We start from the raw sequence: 18,220 nt of genomic DNA, 5'->3' as shown, positions 1-18,220 counted from the left end.
GGGGGCTCGAGTCCGGGCCATCACAGCGAAGAGAGGTGGTGCCACGAGAGGCTGTCACCACGAGCCCGCCCGCGCGGCTACACCCGCCCTCGGCCTAGATCTCGGCCGAGTCGGGCAAGGCCTGTGCCCCGCTACCTACCGAGACACTTCCGAGACACTTCCGAGACACTTCTCGGCCGAGTCGGGCAAGGCCCGTGCCCCGCTGCCTGCGGCGGCGGAGCCGGCGGCGGCGGGCGGCGGAGACGCTGACGCGGCGCGCGAGGCGACCGCGCGGAGCCAGGCAGCGAAGTCGACCTAAGCAAAGTGGGCTCTCTCTTGGCACACTCCCGGCCATCTCCCGGCCATCTCCAGGCCATCTCCCGGCCATCTCCCGGCCATCTCTCGGCCATCTCCCGGCCACCCCTCGGCCCTCTCCCGGCCTCCCCTCTGCCACCTCTCTGCCTCCTCTCTGCCTCCTCTCTGCCTCCTCTCTGCCTCCTCTCTGCCTCCTCTCTGCCTCCGCTCTGCCTCCCCTCTGCCACCTCTCTGCCACCCCTCGGCCTCCCCTCTGCCACCTCTCTGCCACCCCTCGGCCACCCCTCTGCCACCTCTCGGCCACGCACCGGTTGGCTCATCGAGCGCAGCATGAACGGCGATCGCGCAATCGCATACACGTCCGGCCGCGCCGCGGGGTCGCGCGCCTATTCACAGCCCTCGTCCTGTTGGGCCGCCGCCGTTTTCTTTTTTCCGGCTAGCCGCGGGGTCGCGTCGCCATCATCGCGTGCAGCAGCTGCCACAGCTCCGAGGAGAGAGCCTGGCCAGTGATGACTTGACTCACTCACTGCCTCCTCGAGAGTGGTTAACTAAGCTGTTAATTAATTAATCGCCACAGCTCGGGGGGGAGAGGACCTGCTGCAGCTCTGAGCGACATGTCATTAGTTGAGTAATCAATAATGAACTAAATATTTATCGTCACAGCTCGGGGGGGGGGGACCTGCTGCAGCTCTGGGCGATATGTCATTAGTCGAGTAATCAATAATGAACTAAATATTTATCTAGTCACAGCTCGGGGGGGGCGAGAGGACCTGCTGCAGCTCTGGGCGATTTAATTCCTTACTTAATTAAAACTAGTCACAGCTGGGGGGGGGGGGGACCTGCTGCAGCTCTGGGCGATCTGTCATTAGTTGAGATCTCAATAATGAACTAAATATTTATCTAGTCAGAGCTCGGGGGGGGGGGAGGACCTGCTGCAGCTCTGGGCGATATGTCATTAGTTGAGTAATCAATAATGAACTAAATATTTATCTAGTCACAGCTCGGGGGGGGGGAGGACCTGCTGCAGCTCTAGGCGATATGTCATTAGTTGAGATCTCAATAATGAACTAAATATTTAGCTAGTCAGAGCTCGGGGGGGCGAGGACCTGCTGCAGCTCTGGGCGCGCCGTGGGCGGAGGCCCGTTGACGACCTAAGAGGGCCGAGCTGGTTGATGGGTTGAGCGAGCGGTTCATGAATGAGGGCCGAGCGGAGTCATTGAGCGTGTGGTTGATTCATCAGGGCGTGGGGCCGGGGGCTTGCTGGCGACCGTGTTGACGAGGTCAAAGTGTCTAGGAAGTGTCTAGGAAGTGTCCAGGAAGTGTCTAGGAAGTGGCTAGGAAGTGTCTGGGAAGTGTCTAGGAAGGTTGACCGTGTTGGCGAGGTCAAAGTGTCTAGGAAGTGGCTAGGAAGTGTCTAGGAAGTGTCTAGGAAGGTTGACCGTGTTGACGAGGTCAAAGTGGCTAGGAAGTGGCTAGGAAGTGTCTGGGAAGTGTCTAGGAAGGTTGACCGTGTTGACGAGGTCAAAGTGTCTAGGAAGTGGCTAGGAAGTGTCTAGGAAGTGTCTAGGAAGGTTGACCGTGTCGACGAGGTCAAAGTGTCTAGGAAGTGGCTAGGAAGTGTCTAGGAAGTGTCTAGGAAGGTTGACCGTGTTGACGAGGTCAAAGTGTCTAGGAAGTGGCTAGGAAGTGTCTGGGAAGTGTCTAGGAAGGTTGACCGTGTTGACGAGGTCAAAGTGTCTAGGAAGTGGCTAGGAAGTGTCTGGGAAGTGTCTAGGAAGGTTGACCGTGTTGACGAGGTCAAAGTGCGACGTGTAGTGCGGGTACGGGTAGCGGCCGAGGACCTGCGGTGAGGGTGAGGGTGAGGGTGAGGGTGAGGGTGAGGGTGACGGTGAGGGTGAGGGTGAGGGTGAGGGTGAGGGTGAGGGTGAGGGTGAGGGTGAGGGTGAGGGTGAGGGTGAGGGTGAGGGTGAGGGTGAGGGTGAGGGTGAGGGTGAGGGTGAGGGTGAGGGTGAGGGTCAGGGTCAGGGTCAGGGTCAGGGTGAGGGTCAGGGTCTCTCTGTCTCTGTCTCTCTGTCTCTGTCTCTCTCTTTCTCTCTCTCTTTTCTCTCTCGGCTCTCTCTCGGCTCTCTCTCGGCTCTCTCTCGGCTCTCTCTCGCCCCCTCAAGGCCAATCAACCCAACCGACCAAACATCAGAAGGGAAACCGTACACGCCGCCGTCGACGAGCCTAGTCCCATACCTCCAGAGTAGCCGAACCCAGCGTGGGCTCAGGCTCCGTGGCTGGTGCGGTGGCAGACCGCTCGGGAGACATGTAGGCGGCGGTGCCTGGAAAAAAGAAAAAGAATCCCGTGTGGGGCGCGGTGGCAGGGGGTTGTCCGTTTTCTTTCGTTCTTGCAGGATGGCTGCATAGACCCCCCCGCGGCGTGTGGGCGGCGGTGCCGTATGTCGCCGCCATCGCGTGTGTCGCGTCGGCTGTCTCTCGCTGTGTCTCGGCTAGATCTCGACTAGATCTCGCCGCAGTACGTCGCCGCCATCGCGTGTGTCGCGTCGAGCTCGCGCGAGATGCCAAAGTCGGAGAGCTTGACGAACCTGGGAGATATGGGGGAGATATAGGGAGATATAGGGAGATACAGGGAGATGCAGAGAGAGCTTGACGAACCTGGACGGGGAAAAAGAAATCGACGCATCCAAAGACGAGTCGTTAGTAGGTCGTTCGCCGTCTCTTCTACCCGTCTATATCTGGTGCGATCTCCCTAAATCTCCCCCATATCTCCCCTATATCTCCCCTATATCTCCCGCGCATGTCGTACGCCGTCCGGTGCGATCTCCCTAGATCTCCGGAGGGGGGGGTGGGTCTAGCTTTGACGAACCCGGACGAGGTCAGCAGCACGTTGGCCGGCTAGGAAGTGTCTAGGAACTGCCTGGGAAGTGCCTAGGAAGTGTCTAGGAAGTGTCACCCGGACGAGGTCAGCAGCACGTTGGCCGGCTAGGAAGTGTCTAGGAACTGCCTGGGAAGTGTCTAGGAAGTGTCTAGGAAGTGTCACCCGGACGAGGTCAGCAGCACGTTGGCCGGCTAGGAAGTGTCTGGGAACTGCCTGGGAACTGCCTAGGAAGTGTCTAGGAAGTGTCACCCGGACGAGGTCAGCAGCACGTTGGCCGGCTAGGAAGTGTCTAGGAACTGCCTGGGAAGTGTCTAGGAAGTGTCTAGGAGGTGTCTAGGAGGTGTCTAGGAAGTGTCTAGGAAGTGTCTAGGAACTGCCTGGGACGTGTCTAGGAAGTGTCTAGGAAGTGTCACCCGGACGAGGTCAGCAGCACGTTGGCCGGCTAGGAAGTGTCTAGGAACTGCCTGGGAAGTGTCTAGGAAGTGTCTAGGAAGTGTCTAAGAAGTGTCTAAGAAGTGTCTAGGAAGTGTCTAGGAAGTGTCTAGGAAGTGTCTAGGAAGTGTCTAAGAAGTGTCTAAGAAGTGGCTAGGAAGTGCCTAGGAAGTGTCTGGGAAGTGTCTAGGAAGTGTCTAGGAGGTGTCACCCGGACGAGGTCAGCAGCACGTTGGCCGGCTAGGAAGTGTCTAGGAACTGCCTGGGAAGTGTCTAGGAAGTGCCTAGGAAGTGTCTAGGAAGTGTCTAAGAAGTGTCTAAGAAGTGTCTCGGAAGTGTCACCCGGACGAGGTCAGCAGCACGTTGGCCGGCTAGGAAGTGTCTAGGAACTGCCTGGGAAGTGTCTAGGAAGTGTCTAGGAAGTGTCACCCGGACGAGGTCAGCAGCACGTTGGCCGGCTAGGAAGTGTCTAGGAACTGCCTGGGAAGTGTCTAGGAAGTGTCTAGGAAGTGTCACCCGGACGAGGTCAGCAGCACGTTGGCCGGCTAGGAAGTGTCTAGGAACTGCCTGGGAAGTGTCTAGGAAGTGTCTCGGAAGTGTCACCCGGACGAGGTCAGCAGCACGTTGGCCGGCTAGGAACTGTCTAGGAACTGCCTGGGAAGTGTCTAGGAAGTGTCTAGGAAGTGTCTAAGAAGTGTCTAAGAAGTGTCTAGGAACTGCCTAGGAAGTGGCTAGGAACTGCCTGGGAAGTGTCTAGGAAGTGTCTAGGGAGTGTCTAGGAAGTGCCTAGGAAGTGTCTAGGAAGTGTCTAGGAAGTGCCTAGGAAGTGTCTAGGAAGTGTCTAGGAAGTGTCTAGGAGGTGTCTAGGAGGTGTCTAGGAAGTGCCTCGGAAGTGCCTAGGAAGTGTCTGGGAAGTGTCTAGGAAGTGTCTAGGAAGTGTCTGGGAAGTGTCACCCGGACGAGGTCAGCAGCACGTTGGCCGGCTAGGAAGTGTCTAGGAACTGCCTGGGAAGTGTCTAGGAAGTGTCTAGGAGGTGTCACCCGGACGAGGTCAGCAGCACGTTGGCCGGCTAGGAAGTGTCTAGGAACTGCCTGGGAAGTGTCTAGGAAGTGTCTCGGAAGTGTCACCCGGACGAGGTCAGCAGCACGTTGGCCGGCTAGGAAGTGTCTAGGAACTGCCTGGGAAGTGTCTAGGAAGTGTCTCGGAAGTGTCACCCGGACGAGGTCAGCAGCACGTTGGCCGGCTAGGAAGTGTCTAGGAACTGCCTGGGAAGTGTCTAGGAGGTGTCTAGGAGGTGTCACCCGGACGAGGTCAGCAGCACGTTGGCCGGCTAGGAAGTGTCTAGGAACTGCCTGGGAAGTGTCTAGGAAGTGTCTAGGAAGTGTCTAGGAAGTGTCTAGGAAGTGTCTGGGAAGTGTCTAGGAAGTGTCTCGGAAGTGTCACCCGGACGAGGTCAGCAGCACGTTGGCCGGCTAGGAAGTGTCTAGGAACTGCCTGGGAAGTGTCTAGGAAGTGTCTAGGAAGTGTCACCCGGACGAGGTCAGCAGCACGTTGGCCGGCTAGGAAGTGTCTAGGAACTGCCTGGGAAGTGTCTAGGAAGTGTCTAGGAAGTGTCTAGGAGGTGTCACCCGGACGAGGTCAGCAGCACGTTGGCCGGCTAGGAAGTGTCTAGGAAGTGCCTGGGAAGTGTCTAGGAAGTGTCTAGGAGGTGTCTAGGAACTGCCTGGGAAGTGTCTAGGAAGTGTCTAGGAGGTGTCACCCGGACGAGGTCAGCAGCACGTTGGCCGGCTAGGAAGTGTCTAGGAACTGCCTGGGAAGTGTCTAGGAAGTGTCTAGGAAGTGTCTAGGAGGTGTCACCCGGACGAGGTCAGCAGCACGTTGGCCGGCTAGGAAGTGTCTAGGAAGTGCCTGGGAAGTGTCTAGGAAGTGTCTAGGAGGTGTCTAGGAACTGCCTGGGAAGTGTCTAGGAAGTGTCTAGGAGGTGTCACCCGGACGAGGTCAGCAGCACGTTGGCCGGCTTGAGGTCGCGGTGCACCGCGCGCTTCTCCTGGCCCATCCGTTGCCGACAGTGAGTACTGAAGAGTGCGCAGCGCGCCTCTCCCACTCCGTCCGTTGAAGAAATGGCCGTCCATCCCGTCCAGATCTCGGCCAGATCTCGTCCAGATCTCGGCCAGATCTCGGCCAGATCCCGTCCAGATCTCGGCCAGATCTCGGCCAGATCTCGGCCAGATCTCGTCCAGATCTCGGCCAGATCTCGGCCAGATCTCGGCCAGATCTCGTCCAGATCTCGGCCAGATCTCGTCCAGATCTCGTCCAGATCTCGGCCAGATCTCGTCCAGATCTCGTCCAGATCTCGGCCAGATCTCGTCCAGATCTCGTCCAGATCTCGTCCAGATCTCGGCCAGATCTCGGCCAGATCTCGGCCAGATCTCGGCCAGATCTCGGCCAGATCTCGGCCAGATCGCGCCTTGTGCAGGTAGGTCAGCCCTTGCACCAGCTGAAACAGCAGCGCCGCCAGCACCTGGGAGATATGGGGAGATGTGGGGAGATACGGGGAGATATGGGGAGATATGGGAGATGTGGGGAGATATGGGGAGATGTGGGGAGATGTAGGGAGATACGGGGAGATATGGGGAGATATGGGAGATGTGGGGAGATATGGGGAGATGCGGGGAGATACGGGGAGATATGCGGAGATATGGGAGATGTGGGGAGATGTGGGGAGATGTGGGGAGATATGGGGAGAAATAGGGAGATATGGGGAGATATGGGGAGATATGGGGAGATGCACCGGCTCGCTCCTCCGAGGCGCGCGGGTACCGTGGGGGTAGGGGAGGGGAGCGAGCTCTAGAGATGCTGAGAGAAGAGAGAGAGCTAGGGGAGGGGTTCGGGTACCGTGGGGGTATGGGCACCGGCTCGCTCATCCGAGGAGCGCCCGGCCGCTGCAGCGTCTCGTACAGCCCCTCGAGAGAGCCTGCGTTGTGGGTGCGCCGGCGGGAGGGGGCGGGGATGCGGGGAGTGTAGAGTGGTCTCCTACTGCTCCTAGTAGGATCACGCGTGCGGCGCAGTGTGTTAGGCGCGCAATCTCGTGCAATCTCGCGCAATCTCGTGCAATCTCGTGCAATCTCGTGGTTGTTCTTCTAGGCGCGCGGGCCCATGTCGCAGTACTCGAGAACGAGGTGCAGGCAGCCCTAAAAAAAGAAAAACGTGCGTGCGGACAGGGAGGGAGGGAGGGAGGGAGGGAGAGAGAGGGAGGGAGGGAGGGAGGGAGAGAGAGGGTTTGCCGTTGCAGAATCGGGACACCTCGTGGCGGAAGTGTCTCGAAAGTGTCTCGGAGATGTCTCGGGGGTGTCTCGGGGGTGTCTCGGAGGTGTCTCGGAGGTGTCTCGGAGGTGTCTCGGAGGTGTCTCGGAGGTGTCTCGGAGGTGTCTCGGAGGTGTCTCGGAGGTGTCTCGGAGGTGTCTCGGAGGTGTCTCGGAAGGTATCGGTACACCTCGTGGTGAAAGGCGTCGTAGAATGCGACGAGGTGGTCGGACCGGGCGGCGAAGACGGTGCGCACCTCGTTGAGCACCATCTGGCGGCTCTCGCGGTCCTGCTCCGCGTTGGACTGCAGCACTTTGACGGCGACCGGCTTGCCGGTCGGTCGGTGAACCATCAGGTACACCTTTGAGGACATGCCCCGGCCCAGCTGGCGCTGCATCACGAGGTCCTGCAGCCGTAGGTGCGGGTCGTGCTCTCCGAGCTGCAGCGGCGATTGCGTGATCCCGTTGCGGCCGATCACAAAGTTGTCGAGCGCGAGCGAGCCGGTGTCCGACATCTGCACCGAGTTTTGCCGCTCGAGCGACATGGCGAGCGGCCGCAGGTTCGGCTTCTTGAGAGGCATGGCCGCCACCAAGCCAAGGGGCGAGCCACCCACCCGCCGCGGCAGTGCACGAGCGACCCTTGCGGCGGCGGCTTGTTTCGCGCACAATTTCACCGTATCAGATACAGATTTCACAGACCTTGAGCACTTGAGCACTTGAGCACTTGAGCACCGGATAGGGCCGATTCCGCATGGTACGGGACCCCTCGATCGTCTCGCCCACCCTCACTGGCGTGTTCATCGGGGGGGGTCATAACAAACACGGTCCAGTCAACCCTGGAGGCGGATTAGCGGGGTCTGTCCGACTCGCTCGCTGCACGGTTGGCTGCGGCGCTCCGGCGCAAGCCGACGCTCGAGAAGTGGCGCCACTCTGCGTGGCTGCCCTCCGGGCTTGTCCTTGGCTCTCCGACATCGATCGAGCACGCCTGTCCGACGAGCGGCTTGCCGTGCGGGTGGCTTTGTGTGGCTCTCTTGTCGAGAGCGTTTTGCGGCCCGCCGGGTGAGAGAATATGTGTCGTCTGATGTGTCACTGTGTACGTCATATCAGTCTTGATAACAAGCACGGTCGATCCGTCGAAGCGATATACTCGTCACGTCACGCTGGACGGCTTGCACGGAGCTCTGTGCCGGCACACACAGGAAGAGCCGTCCGGCAAGAAGAGCTCGATAGGGAGCGAGAATCGTCGAAGGTGCTCACGCAGGTTTCGGACGTCCGTCCTGGTGCGGCCAGTTCCCCCCAGGTTTGACCGCGCAGGTCTCAAAACTCGTCGAGCACTCGTAGCCTTTCTGCGACTCTCTGCGTGCTGCCGGCTCGGGAAGAGCAGATTTTGCAAGATATCTCAACGAGATCCGACATCTGCGCGGTCATTTTTGGAGTGATCTTACCGCGTCATGACGGAGTCTTGATACCTCTCGGAGCACCTCTAACGGTTCTCGCTCCCTATCGAGATCTTCTTGCCGGATGGCTCTTCCTGTTTTGCGGGGCGCGCTGAGCTCTGTGTGTCAAGCTCGAAGGGCAACGGAAACGAGTGCATCGCTTCGATAGACCGACTGTGCTTGTTACCAAGACCGATCTCACGTACACAGTTACACTCCAGACGTCCTGTACTCTCCCATCCGACAACCGGCAAGACGCTGTCGTGAGCCAGCCGCTCTTGCGGCAGCCGTCAGCAGAGACCGAGCGCATCGGGCGAGTGGAAATCGAGATGGCGAGCCGGTCGTGGGCCCGGACGACGGCGCTGGAGCGACAGATTTTGGCTGAGGCTCCGAGGAGGCGAGAGCGAGCTCTAGAGGTGAATCACGTGTTTTGGCTCTAGGGCCAGCTTGGCTAATCCTGGGCTCAGTTGGCTGGACAGGATCGAGGTGCACGCTGCCGAAGCAGTGTCGTCCCCCCTCTCCCCGACGGCGATGGCGGTGTGACCGATCGAGCTACAAGAGGAGCTTGTTCAGCATGATCCGGGGGGGGGTCGAGCAGTCCCTCTTGAGCACTGGATAGCGAGGGTCGGTTCCGCATGGTACGGGACAGACCTTGTTATTTTGAGCTTAGCCTTCGATGTTATGAAACAAACGCAAGGCGGACATGGCATATCGCTCTCGGGCCCACAGACATCCCGCACACCCGCCGCCCCCCCGCGCGCGCCCCACCCCGGCCGGGAGAAAGGGGAGTGACAGTTTGGGACGGCAACAGAACGAGTATGTTGAGTCCTGGCTCAACAACGCAGGGTAAATGTAAGCCGGATGGCTCACAGGCCACCTCTTGCGCCCCGACTGACCGATCTAGCATCTACCGCACTGGCCACTTCCGCCCCCTTGCTCCCAACCCATCCACCTCGCCTCGGGCCGCGCCGCGCAATTTCGGGCGATCTCGCGCTATCTCGGGCGATCTCGGGGCCGCGCCGCGCTATCTCGGGCGATCTCGGACGGCGTCGCTCGCGCGGCGTCACACACTCGCATCCCTCTTATTGCAATAGGATTCCGGGTATATGGCGCCTAAGGGCCCTCTCAGTGCGCCGTGGCGCCCAACACTGCTCGCTCCCTCTCGCTCCACCGCCGCCGGCGAGCACAGACCCGCAGCCCGGGGCCGCGCGGCCGGGCGCCACGGTGATGGCGGCCTCGCGGCCGTCCATCGATCTCGACGAGGATATCGCGGCCCTCCTGGAGCGGGCGCGCGTTTCTGCGCTCGTCTCCGGTAAGGTGGTGCCGCAGCTGCTGGCCCAGGACGTCGGCAACGTCGCGGCGCTGCTCGAGGCGGTCGCCGAGGACGGCCTCGAGGGGCTCGGCCTCGGCAAGACCGTGCAACGTCAGCTGTGCCGCTGCCTGCCGGCCCTGAACAGCTGCGACGCGGCTGAGGCGGCTTTGTCATCCTTTGCCTCCCTGTCTCTGGTCGAGCCCCCGCTTGGGGCTGCGACTGGCGCGCAGGCGGGCGGCAGCGCGATGGCCGGCGGCGATGGTGCTGCTGGCGAGCGCGCTGGCGGCGGCGGCGGTACGGACGCTGCCGAGGGTGCCGCGCGTGCCGCAGACGGGCATGCGATTGCCGCAAGCGGCCCCCGCGGCGGAGCTGGGAGTGGCTCCGCTGGCGAGGAGCACGGCGGCGGGGCCGCGGCTGGCGGCGAGGGCCGCGGCGGCGCGCGCCCCAAAGAGGCGGACAGCGGCGCCTGCAGTGCGCAGGCCGCGGAAGGCGGAACCGGAGGCGGCGCCCCGGGGGCCTATATGGACCCCGTGGCGCCCGCGCTGCCGGCTAGCGGCGATGGGACGATTGCCGCCGCGGGGGGGGAGGAGGAGGTGGAGGGCGCCGCTGCCGCCGCCGAGGCGGGCCGCCGCGCTCCGAAGACCCTAATTGTTGCCGATCCTTCAGCGACGCGCCATACCGACACCGGGCACAGTTCGCAGCCACTTGCTGCGTCCGCCGGAGCTTCGGATTCTACTTACAGCGGCGCGGACGCGGAGGATGCGGTGGCAGGAGGGGGCTCTGGGGCGGCGGAGGCGAGCGCGGCGGCCACGGCCGAGGAGGACAAGCGCGTCCGGGCGCTGAGGATTGCCCTGCAGCACAGGACGCAGATGCCCGTGACGGACGAGGAGGCCCGGGCTATCCTCCAGGCGCGAGGGGGTCGCGAGACGCCCGTGACGGAGGAGGAGGCGCGGGTCATCCTTCGGGCGCGGGGGGACGTCGGGCACGGCAGGGCTACCTTTCAGGCGCGGGCGCGCGGGCGCGGTGGGCGCGCCACGGCATCGCCGGCGCTGGCGAGCCAGGGCGGCGAGAAGCTATCGCGGCGTGGGAAGAAGGCGGTGGCGAAGGAGGCGGGCGAGGTGGTATCACGCGAGGAAGGCGAGGCGATTTATCGCGCGACGCTCGAGTCGCTGTTGGCGTCCACCGGGTGGACGCCGCGCGCCGCGGAGGAGAGGGCGCGCGAGGAGCAGCGTGCGCATGTTCGGCAGATGCGCTGGGCAAGGGAGCACGGCCGGGGGGAGCCGGTCCGGTGCTTTGACGCGGAGGAGTACGACGAAGGCGACGACGCTTTCGACGCGCTCTTCGACGGGGGCTCGGTACGGGTGGGATTCCCCCTCGGGGGGCGGCGCTTTCTTCTAGGCGCCCGCCTTGACCCAACATAGAGGGCGTTGTGTAGCCTAGCTTTTGGGTAATACAAAAATGCCGACCGACGCGCTCGAGGACTTGATGCACCAGAAGGCGCACGCCCAGAAGAGCCGCGCAAAGGCTCGCCGGTCCAAGCACCACCGCGGCGGCGTGCCTCCGGAGCCGGCGGACGCTCCTGTCCTTCGGACGGCGTGGTCGACTCGACTGGTTCCGCACAACGAGTTCATGGGCCCTTGGGAGCGGTGCCACGCGACGCTGGTCAACGATGCGCGCGCGTACCGGGCGACGGGCCGGCCACAGATCGCTCTGCTCGGCGACAGCATCACCGAGAGCTGGCGCGGCACGGGTCTGTGCCGCAAGCTCGGCCGGTGCCAGGGCGTGCCGGGGGTGCTGCAAGCGACGCTGGGCGCGCGGTGGCCGCAGCCGACTGTCCTCGGCATCGCGGCGGACCAGCACCCAGCCACCTCCTCTTCATATCCTCTGACCAGGTGGCGCTGAATGAGCTATCCGTTCGTAGGCGGACCACACCCAGCACCTGCTCTGGCGGCTGGCCGACGGCGAGCTAGGAAGTGTGTCGGAAGTGTGTGGGAAGTGTCTCGGAAGTGTCTAGGCGGCTGGCCGACGGCGAGCTAGGAAGTGTGTCGGAAGTGTGTGGGAACTGTCTCGGAAGTGTCTAGGCGGCTGGCCGACGGCGAGCTGAGTCCGGCGATGGCGTCGGACCCGCAGCTGGCGTTTGTGGTGCTCATCGGAACAAACAACCTCGGCCGCGGCCACACACTCCGAGGAGGTGGCCGCGAGCGCACTTTCTTTTCCGCCCACGTGTCTTTCTTCTCCTACAGGCCACACGCCCGAAGAGACGGTCGCGGGCGTGGTCGCCGTCGCGGGCACCCTCCTCAACCAAACACAGGGCAGGGTGCTGCTGAACGCGCTGCTGCCGCGCGGCGACGGAAACAAGCGCAAGAAGGCGGCGCCAGTCGTTGGCAGCGCTGCCGACGGAAGCCCGGTCCGCTCCTTCTCCCCGTTGATCACCAAGGTCAACGCTGGCCTTCGATCGTGGGCGGAGGCGGACACTTTCCGCCGCGTCGGGACGCCCGGTATTTCTTTTTTCGCACCATAGTTCTTCTTCACTGCAGGCGGACGCGCCTCGCCGCATCGGGACGCGCCGTGTCTTTTATTTCGCCCACCGTTCCGTCCCGCTGCAGGCGGACGCGTCTCTGGCCGCGGCCGCGCGATTTCTTCTTTTACTTTTCGCCCATACTGTCTTGGTGTCTCCAGGCGGACGCGGCGCGCCGCGTCGGGTTCGTCGATTGCGGCGGCCCGTTTCGGCGCGGGGAGCACGACGTGCAGCGCGAGCTGATGCCAGACTCGCTGCGCCCCAGCCTAGATGTCGAACCGAGATGGCAGGGAAGGGAAGGGGAGGGAAGGGAAACTTCTCCGCGCACACGAGGTGGTGGGGCAGAGGGGGGGGGGGGGGGGGCGTTCCTCGCAACTCCGCGTCTACTAGATGGCGGACGACGGAACGCGTGCACGGCTTGAGGGAGGGACAGTCTCTTTAGCTGTGTTTCGCCGTATTCTACCGCATTGCCGTATTCCGCGTAACCGCCGTATTCAGCTCTGTTTCCGCCGTATTCCGCTGTATTCCGCTCTCCTCGCTCTCTGCGCAGGCCTCGTATTTGCACGGAGCGAACTCACGGCACGAGACCGTGTTGTTGCTCTTGCTGTTCACGCCCTGACCTTCGGTGCTTCACCACCGCAGGCACCCCAATCGAAAGGGGCACGAGCTGTGGGCGAGCTGCCTGACCGCGGCGCTGCTGGAGCACTTTCCGGGCATGTGACGGATACACCGATACAGACCCCTCTGACAGCACGCCTCGGGTACCATAGTCGAGAAAAATTCTTCCCTACAAAGAGGCCAACGGACCCACCAGAAATTTCTTTTCTTGAAATTCTTTTTCGAAAAAGGTGTGGGAGACCTCCCGCGGGGCACGCTCAAGTACACACATGCAACGACGCGCGGTGTGCGCACGCAGCACCCTCTTCGTCTCCCCTCTGCCTCAACCCTTCCCAATCTAGGACCCCAGCGCTGGCCGCCCGCCAGCTGGCCGGCGCGCGCGAGAGAGACGCCTCGCAGGCAACTACGGCCACGGCGCCTCGCTGTGCATCATCCCCCTCCCTAACTCCTTCCCCCACACTACGCCTCTCCGCTCTAGAGAAGGAAGGCGCGCCGCGCAGCACACCGCTGCGCGAAGGCCCCCATCACTGCGAGAGTGTGCGGCGGATATGGACCCCGTCCCGTGGGGATCGCCGACGCGGCAAACGCCTCCCACAAACGCCTCCCACCCCTCCTCCCCGGCGGGTCGCTGGCGCCCCTGCTCATGCTCATGTGAATTGCTCAAGAGATGGCGTCTGTGTGCTGTGGCGTCTGCCGTGAGTGCGGCCGCCAAAGTCAGACATGCTCCTGCGCCGCCTCCGCCGAGGCCGCCGGCTCCACCGAGTCCACCGAGACCGTCGCCTCGCCTCCAGAGCCGTCGCCCGCGGTGGTTGCCGTCGCAGAGCTGCGGCGGCTGATCTTGAGGAAGAGCCGGCTGGCGTGCTCGGCGATGCTGGCCGAGAGGCGGCTCACGCTTGCGACGCTGGTGCTGCCCTCGCCAATGCCACCGGAAATGAGGTCCCCTGCTTCGGCGATGCTGCCCGAGACGAGGAGCTCCGCCCGCGACCGAGCGGGAGTCGCGCCGAGGTCCTTTGCCAGAAGCGCGAGCGACACCTGCAGAACGAAACGCCCTGGCTGGTGAGTCCCGCCGGTGCGCAAGGGCCAAGGCGAGATGTGGAGAGAGACAAAGCGCGCACCGGGTGGTGGCGCCCCGGGAAGCACGGGCGCGCGAGGTCCTTGTAGAGTCCGTCGGCGATGAGCTCCTGAAGGGCACGCGTATGGGGGGGGGCGATTAAGCGCCTAGATCGAGTGCATCATGACCCAACCCCAGCCCGCTCCTGCGGGGTGACTTCGAAAAACCTCGAGAACTGGCAGCCGCCGAGGTCCGGGTCGTTCTCGTGCGCCATGACGATCTTCAGCCTGTCCTGGCGCGCCTGCTTGACCTGCTCGGCCAGCCGCTCGTCGCTGAAGCTGTCCTCGTTGAGGTAGAGCAGCATGTGCGTGACGGTGGCCGGCCGAGCATCGGCGGTGGAGATCGTGAGACCGGCAAAAGTGGTGGCAATCTCGTCAGCCAAGACCTGTGCGCCCGCATTGGCCGGCGAGGCCCAGAGCATGGTCTCCTTGGCAAAGGCGAGCAACTGGCTCTCGGGCTCGCCCGGCACGCAGAGCGGGAGGGAGCTCTGGTTCACGTAGTTTGGCGAGCAGAGGAGCACCGCCTGTGGTTCAAGGGTGCCGGGGCTGAGGTCTCGGGAGGGGCGAGAGGGCTGCGGCTGTGTCCCGCTGCGCCTCGATGATGGTCTTGAGCGAGACGCGCTGGAACTCCTGGATTCGCATGTAGATGGTGTGCGCCCAGCCCTTTTCAAAGATGTCGGGCTGCAGGTCCTCGGGGCACTCGTCGCGCAGCGCCTGCAACGTCGCGCCGCCCTTTGCAGGGTCCGCCTCTTGGACGAGGACGATCGGCTTGCTCTGCTCGAGCGACGAGCGGATCTCGCGGAGGCAGTTCTGGTGGCACGCAAGCAGGCGGGCGGTGAGCCGTGGGGAGACAGTGTCGAGGGGCGCAGCAGACTCGGGTGCGTTGAGAGCCAGAGGATCCCGAGCGCGGGACAGGGCGGCGAGAGCGCGCCTTGGAGCGGAAGTAGCCACACGAGAGGAAGAAGAGGATCATTTGCGAGTGCTGGATGTACTCCTCCAGCGACCCAATATCCTTGAGATCATCTACCTGTGCGCACACTCCGCGGTGCGTCAGAAGGGCTGTGTGTAGCTAAAGCAGCGCGGCTGAGCCTGTGCGCGCGTCGAGAAAGATCTTGAGGCCCGGCACCAGAAGCTGGAGCTCACTCTTAATGTTTCCGACGGCGTCTTGACCGGTCGACCTGCATAGTTAGGGGGTTGGAGTAAAATGCGGCCTGGCTTGATCACCCTCCCTAGCTGCGCGACGCACCAGATGTGCGAGAGGAACAGGTGCCACGTGATGCCGGTCCCGATGCTCAGCTCGGGGGGCTGCTTGGTCGAGACGAGACGGACTGTGGGGACCTTGGCGACGCGACGGGCGGCGACGACGGCACCGATTAAGAAGACCACGAGCGCAAAAACGACGAGGCCGATCATCGTGTCCACGATCGCATTGAGCTTGCCAAAGCCGAGGACATCGGCGGGGTCGGCTTCCTGGTACCGCTCCTCGATGCCGAGAAAGATGGTGGTCCAGTTGGTGCCGAGGAAGAGGAGGAGGAGCGCGAGGCTTGTGGCGACGGCTAGCACGTTGTCCTCGACCCGCTTGTACGGCCGCACGACGGCAAGCACGACGGCGTAGCACGAGCAGACGAGGGTCGCCACCACGAGGCGAAGGAAGGCGTTCTTCTCCGGGATCAGCAGCACGAAGCCCGTGAGCACGAGCTTGCGCGCCAGCTCGACCGCCTCCCACCAGTACCAGGTCTTCTCGTACTCCCGGTGGAGGAAGGCGGTGGCCCGCGTCAGAGCGTTCGGCGACTTGGCCTGCAGCGGCTTGTAGCAGGCGGCGAGGAGCGACGTGAAGAGGACCAGCGAGCCGACCGGCCAGAGGACGATGAAGCCGACGGCGAGATTCTTGATCGACTCGTGATCGTCGGTGCCGCACTCGACGCTCGCGTCCTGCCGCATGTAGGAGACCTGCTCCAGGGGCTCGTTCGGCGGAGAGATGGTGTAGGCCTATCAGCAGCACATTGCCTGAGGGGCGGCGTGAGCAACGGCAGTCATCGGCTGATCTCGACGCTGGTCAGAAACACCGGCTTGGAGGCGTAGAAGCTGTCCTCCACGACCATTGACCGGTCGGCCCGCTCCTGCGGGGTACACGGGAGAGAGATTAATACGGGTGGGTGGAAAGCAAGGAGTGCCAGGACAAAACACTGCGGCGCGCTCACCGTTGGGTCGGGCGTGTTGGAAACGGTCTTGGCCGGCTTCTCGACCTCCTTGGCAGCCTCCTCGGCGACGACCTCCTCGGCGACGGGCGCCTCCTCGGCGACTGCCTCCGCGCTGGCGGACACCTCGGTGGCGGTGGACTTGGTGGTCGCCTCCTCGGCGGCGGACTCCTCGGCGACGACGGCCTCGTCGGAGGCGGCTTCCCCGGCGACGGCCTCCTCCTTCACGACGACGTCGTCGTTGACGCCGCACGCCTGCGTGAGGGAGAAACGTAAATGTAAATGTTTGGAGACGGGGACGCCGCAGGGACAATGCCGAGCCTGGCGTGCGCGTGCGCACCTCAGCTCCGAGCGAAGGCGGCAGCGTCAGGCTCGCGCGGCGGCGCTGATACCACTCCTCATACTCCGCACTGGAAGCGAAGTAGCCACCGACCTTGACGGAAGCCGTTGGCCCGAGCTCGGTCTGAACCTGGGCCCCCTCCGCGAAACAAAAGCTGATTGGCACCTTTGCGAGGCTCCGATGGAACACGTGGGGGTTGTCGAACCAGACCCCCTTTGTTGATCTCACAACCAAGAAAGCCGACTCGCCCTCGCTCTCATTGAAGTCGACCATGTAGCGCCTCTCTCGGCGCGCGTCCTGCAGAGCACATAAAAGCAACCATAAAAGCAACCATCAAATATGAATTATTAAGATTGAGGCGCCCAGTACAGCGCTGCAGCTGCTGCACCAACTTCTGCAGATTGCGCATTCTTACTATCGACTACTGCATATCACGCGAGTACGGTCGATTAGATTTCACGCTAGTACGGTCGATTACTGCAGATAAACGACTGCGGACTGAGTACTATGATGATCTCGGGGAAGCTCTCAGGCAATGATCAGGTTGAAGAGGCCAGCCAGCGCCATCTTGGTACTTAGAACTCACAGGCGCACGAGACGTGGAGGGCGTACCATGTGTGATCGGCTGAGAATGAGTGCCTGTAGAAATTAGCCATCGGCACGAGTGCATGAATGAGTAACTACCACTCATTCAGCCGAAGTTTGTGAACGAGTGAAAATGAATGACTAAGTAACTCGGCATCGGCGCATGAGATGTGCGTGGAGAGTGTACCCTGTTAATGGGTGAGAACGAATGATTAAGTAGGAAGTAGTCATAGGCGCACGAGCGCAACCTGTCAATGACGAGTGAAATTGAATGACATTTTTCCACAGCCGCGGCTTTTGAATGAGTGAGAATGAATGATTAAATAGTAATTAGTCATAGGCGCCCTGTTACTGAGAATGGCTAACTGCCACAGACTTGACACGTGTGACTAAATTGTGATTAGTCCCTAATAGACGGGAGAGCGTTCCGCGTTAATGAGTGAGGGCGTATTTACGCAATCCTGTGTCGGTCTCGGCTGGGGTCTCGGGTTGATCTCGGAACCTCTGCGCGCGCAGCGGCAGCGCAGCGGAAGGAACACGCCTACGCGATCACAACCGTGTGAAAGAGAGTCAAAGAAGATGTCCTTTGTTTATGAGGGATCATGCGGGCTATGAAGGAAATCTCGGGCAAACTCGGGCAACCTCGCCTAAAAAGACAGAAAAGGAAATCAAAGCGTCTGCTGCGCGATGCAGGACTAACGCAAGCTTGTTGACCGGGAAGGCATATGAGAAAATCTCGGGCAATCTCGGGCGACCTCGCCTAAAAAGACAGAAAGAAATCAACGCGCCCGCGTGCCGCAGCAGGAGAGGAGACTGGGCTTCTTGACTTGACCGGGAAGGTTCGAGCCTGAGAGAGTAGAGCTGCGCCTACGGGCAGCACGCCGCGGCGTGAGCGTCGCAACGACAACGTGATAGCTGCCGACACACTCTCACGCGTCCACGGCGCTCGGACTGGAGCCGGGCGGCGAGCGAGCGAGCGGGCGTTGGCCGGCAGAAAGCACCTACGGGCAGCACGCCGCGGCGTTAGCGTCGCGACAACGGCACACTCTCTCGTGTCCTCGGCGCTCGGACTGGAGCCGGGCAGCGATTGGCAAGCGAGCGGGCTGCGTCGCTCTCTCGCCGGAAAAGAGTGGGGGCTATCGGGCGGGTTCGCTCGGTGTAAGGGTGGGAAACGAGCTGCAGCGGCCGCGTCT

At 62.2% G+C, this 18,220-nt stretch overlaps 3 protein-coding genes across 3 annotated transcripts; 1 reads left to right on the top strand and 2 right to left on the bottom strand.

Moving 5' to 3' along the window:
• Window positions 1-2,797: 2,797 nt before the first annotated feature.
• Window positions 2,798-7,491, bottom strand: EMIHUDRAFT_107693 (hypothetical protein; the record flags this gene model as incomplete). The annotated part of the gene is made up of 4 exons (XM_005756912.1): window positions 2,798-2,882; window positions 5,597-5,655; window positions 6,103-6,129; window positions 7,102-7,491. 4 exons carry the CDS (start codon window positions 7,489-7,491, stop codon window positions 2,798-2,800), a joined length of 561 nt encoding a protein of 186 aa, XP_005756969.1.
• A 1,958-nt stretch (window positions 7,492-9,449) lies between these two features.
• EMIHUDRAFT_439159 (hypothetical protein) lies at window positions 9,450-13,011 on the top strand. Its single transcript, XM_005756911.1, has 9 exons — window positions 9,450-9,474; window positions 9,526-9,530; window positions 11,115-11,506; window positions 11,580-11,624; window positions 11,696-11,831; window positions 11,902-12,125; window positions 12,338-12,432; window positions 12,819-12,923; window positions 12,962-13,011. Exons 3-8 carry the CDS (start codon window positions 11,117-11,119, stop codon window positions 12,895-12,897), a joined length of 969 nt encoding a protein of 322 aa, XP_005756968.1. The 5' UTR covers window positions 9,450-9,474; window positions 9,526-9,530; window positions 11,115-11,116; the 3' UTR covers window positions 12,898-12,923; window positions 12,962-13,011.
• A 17-nt stretch (window positions 13,012-13,028) lies between these two features.
• Window positions 13,029-17,896, bottom strand: EMIHUDRAFT_422778 (hypothetical protein). The gene is made up of 12 exons (XM_005756910.1): window positions 17,860-17,896; window positions 17,530-17,568; window positions 16,443-16,739; window positions 16,106-16,357; window positions 15,971-16,024; window positions 15,151-15,893; window positions 15,004-15,082; window positions 14,818-14,931; window positions 14,499-14,714; window positions 14,039-14,428; window positions 13,910-13,975; window positions 13,029-13,826 (listed from the first exon to the last, which is right to left on the bottom strand). The coding sequence occupies exons 3-12, from the start codon at window positions 16,713-16,715 to the stop codon at window positions 13,509-13,511; spliced, it is 2,505 nt and encodes an 834-aa protein (XP_005756967.1). The 5' UTR covers window positions 16,716-16,739; window positions 17,530-17,568; window positions 17,860-17,896; the 3' UTR covers window positions 13,029-13,508.
• Window positions 17,897-18,220: the final 324 nt, after the last annotated feature.

This window comes from Emiliania huxleyi, assembly GCF_000372725.1.
Source record: "Emiliania huxleyi CCMP1516 unplaced genomic scaffold EMIHUscaffold_94, whole genome shotgun sequence".
Taxonomy (NCBI): Eukaryota; Haptophyta; order Isochrysidales; family Noelaerhabdaceae; genus Emiliania; species Emiliania huxleyi.
The sequence above is the reverse complement of the archived record's forward strand: the minus strand, read 5'-3'. Positions and strand labels throughout refer to the sequence as shown.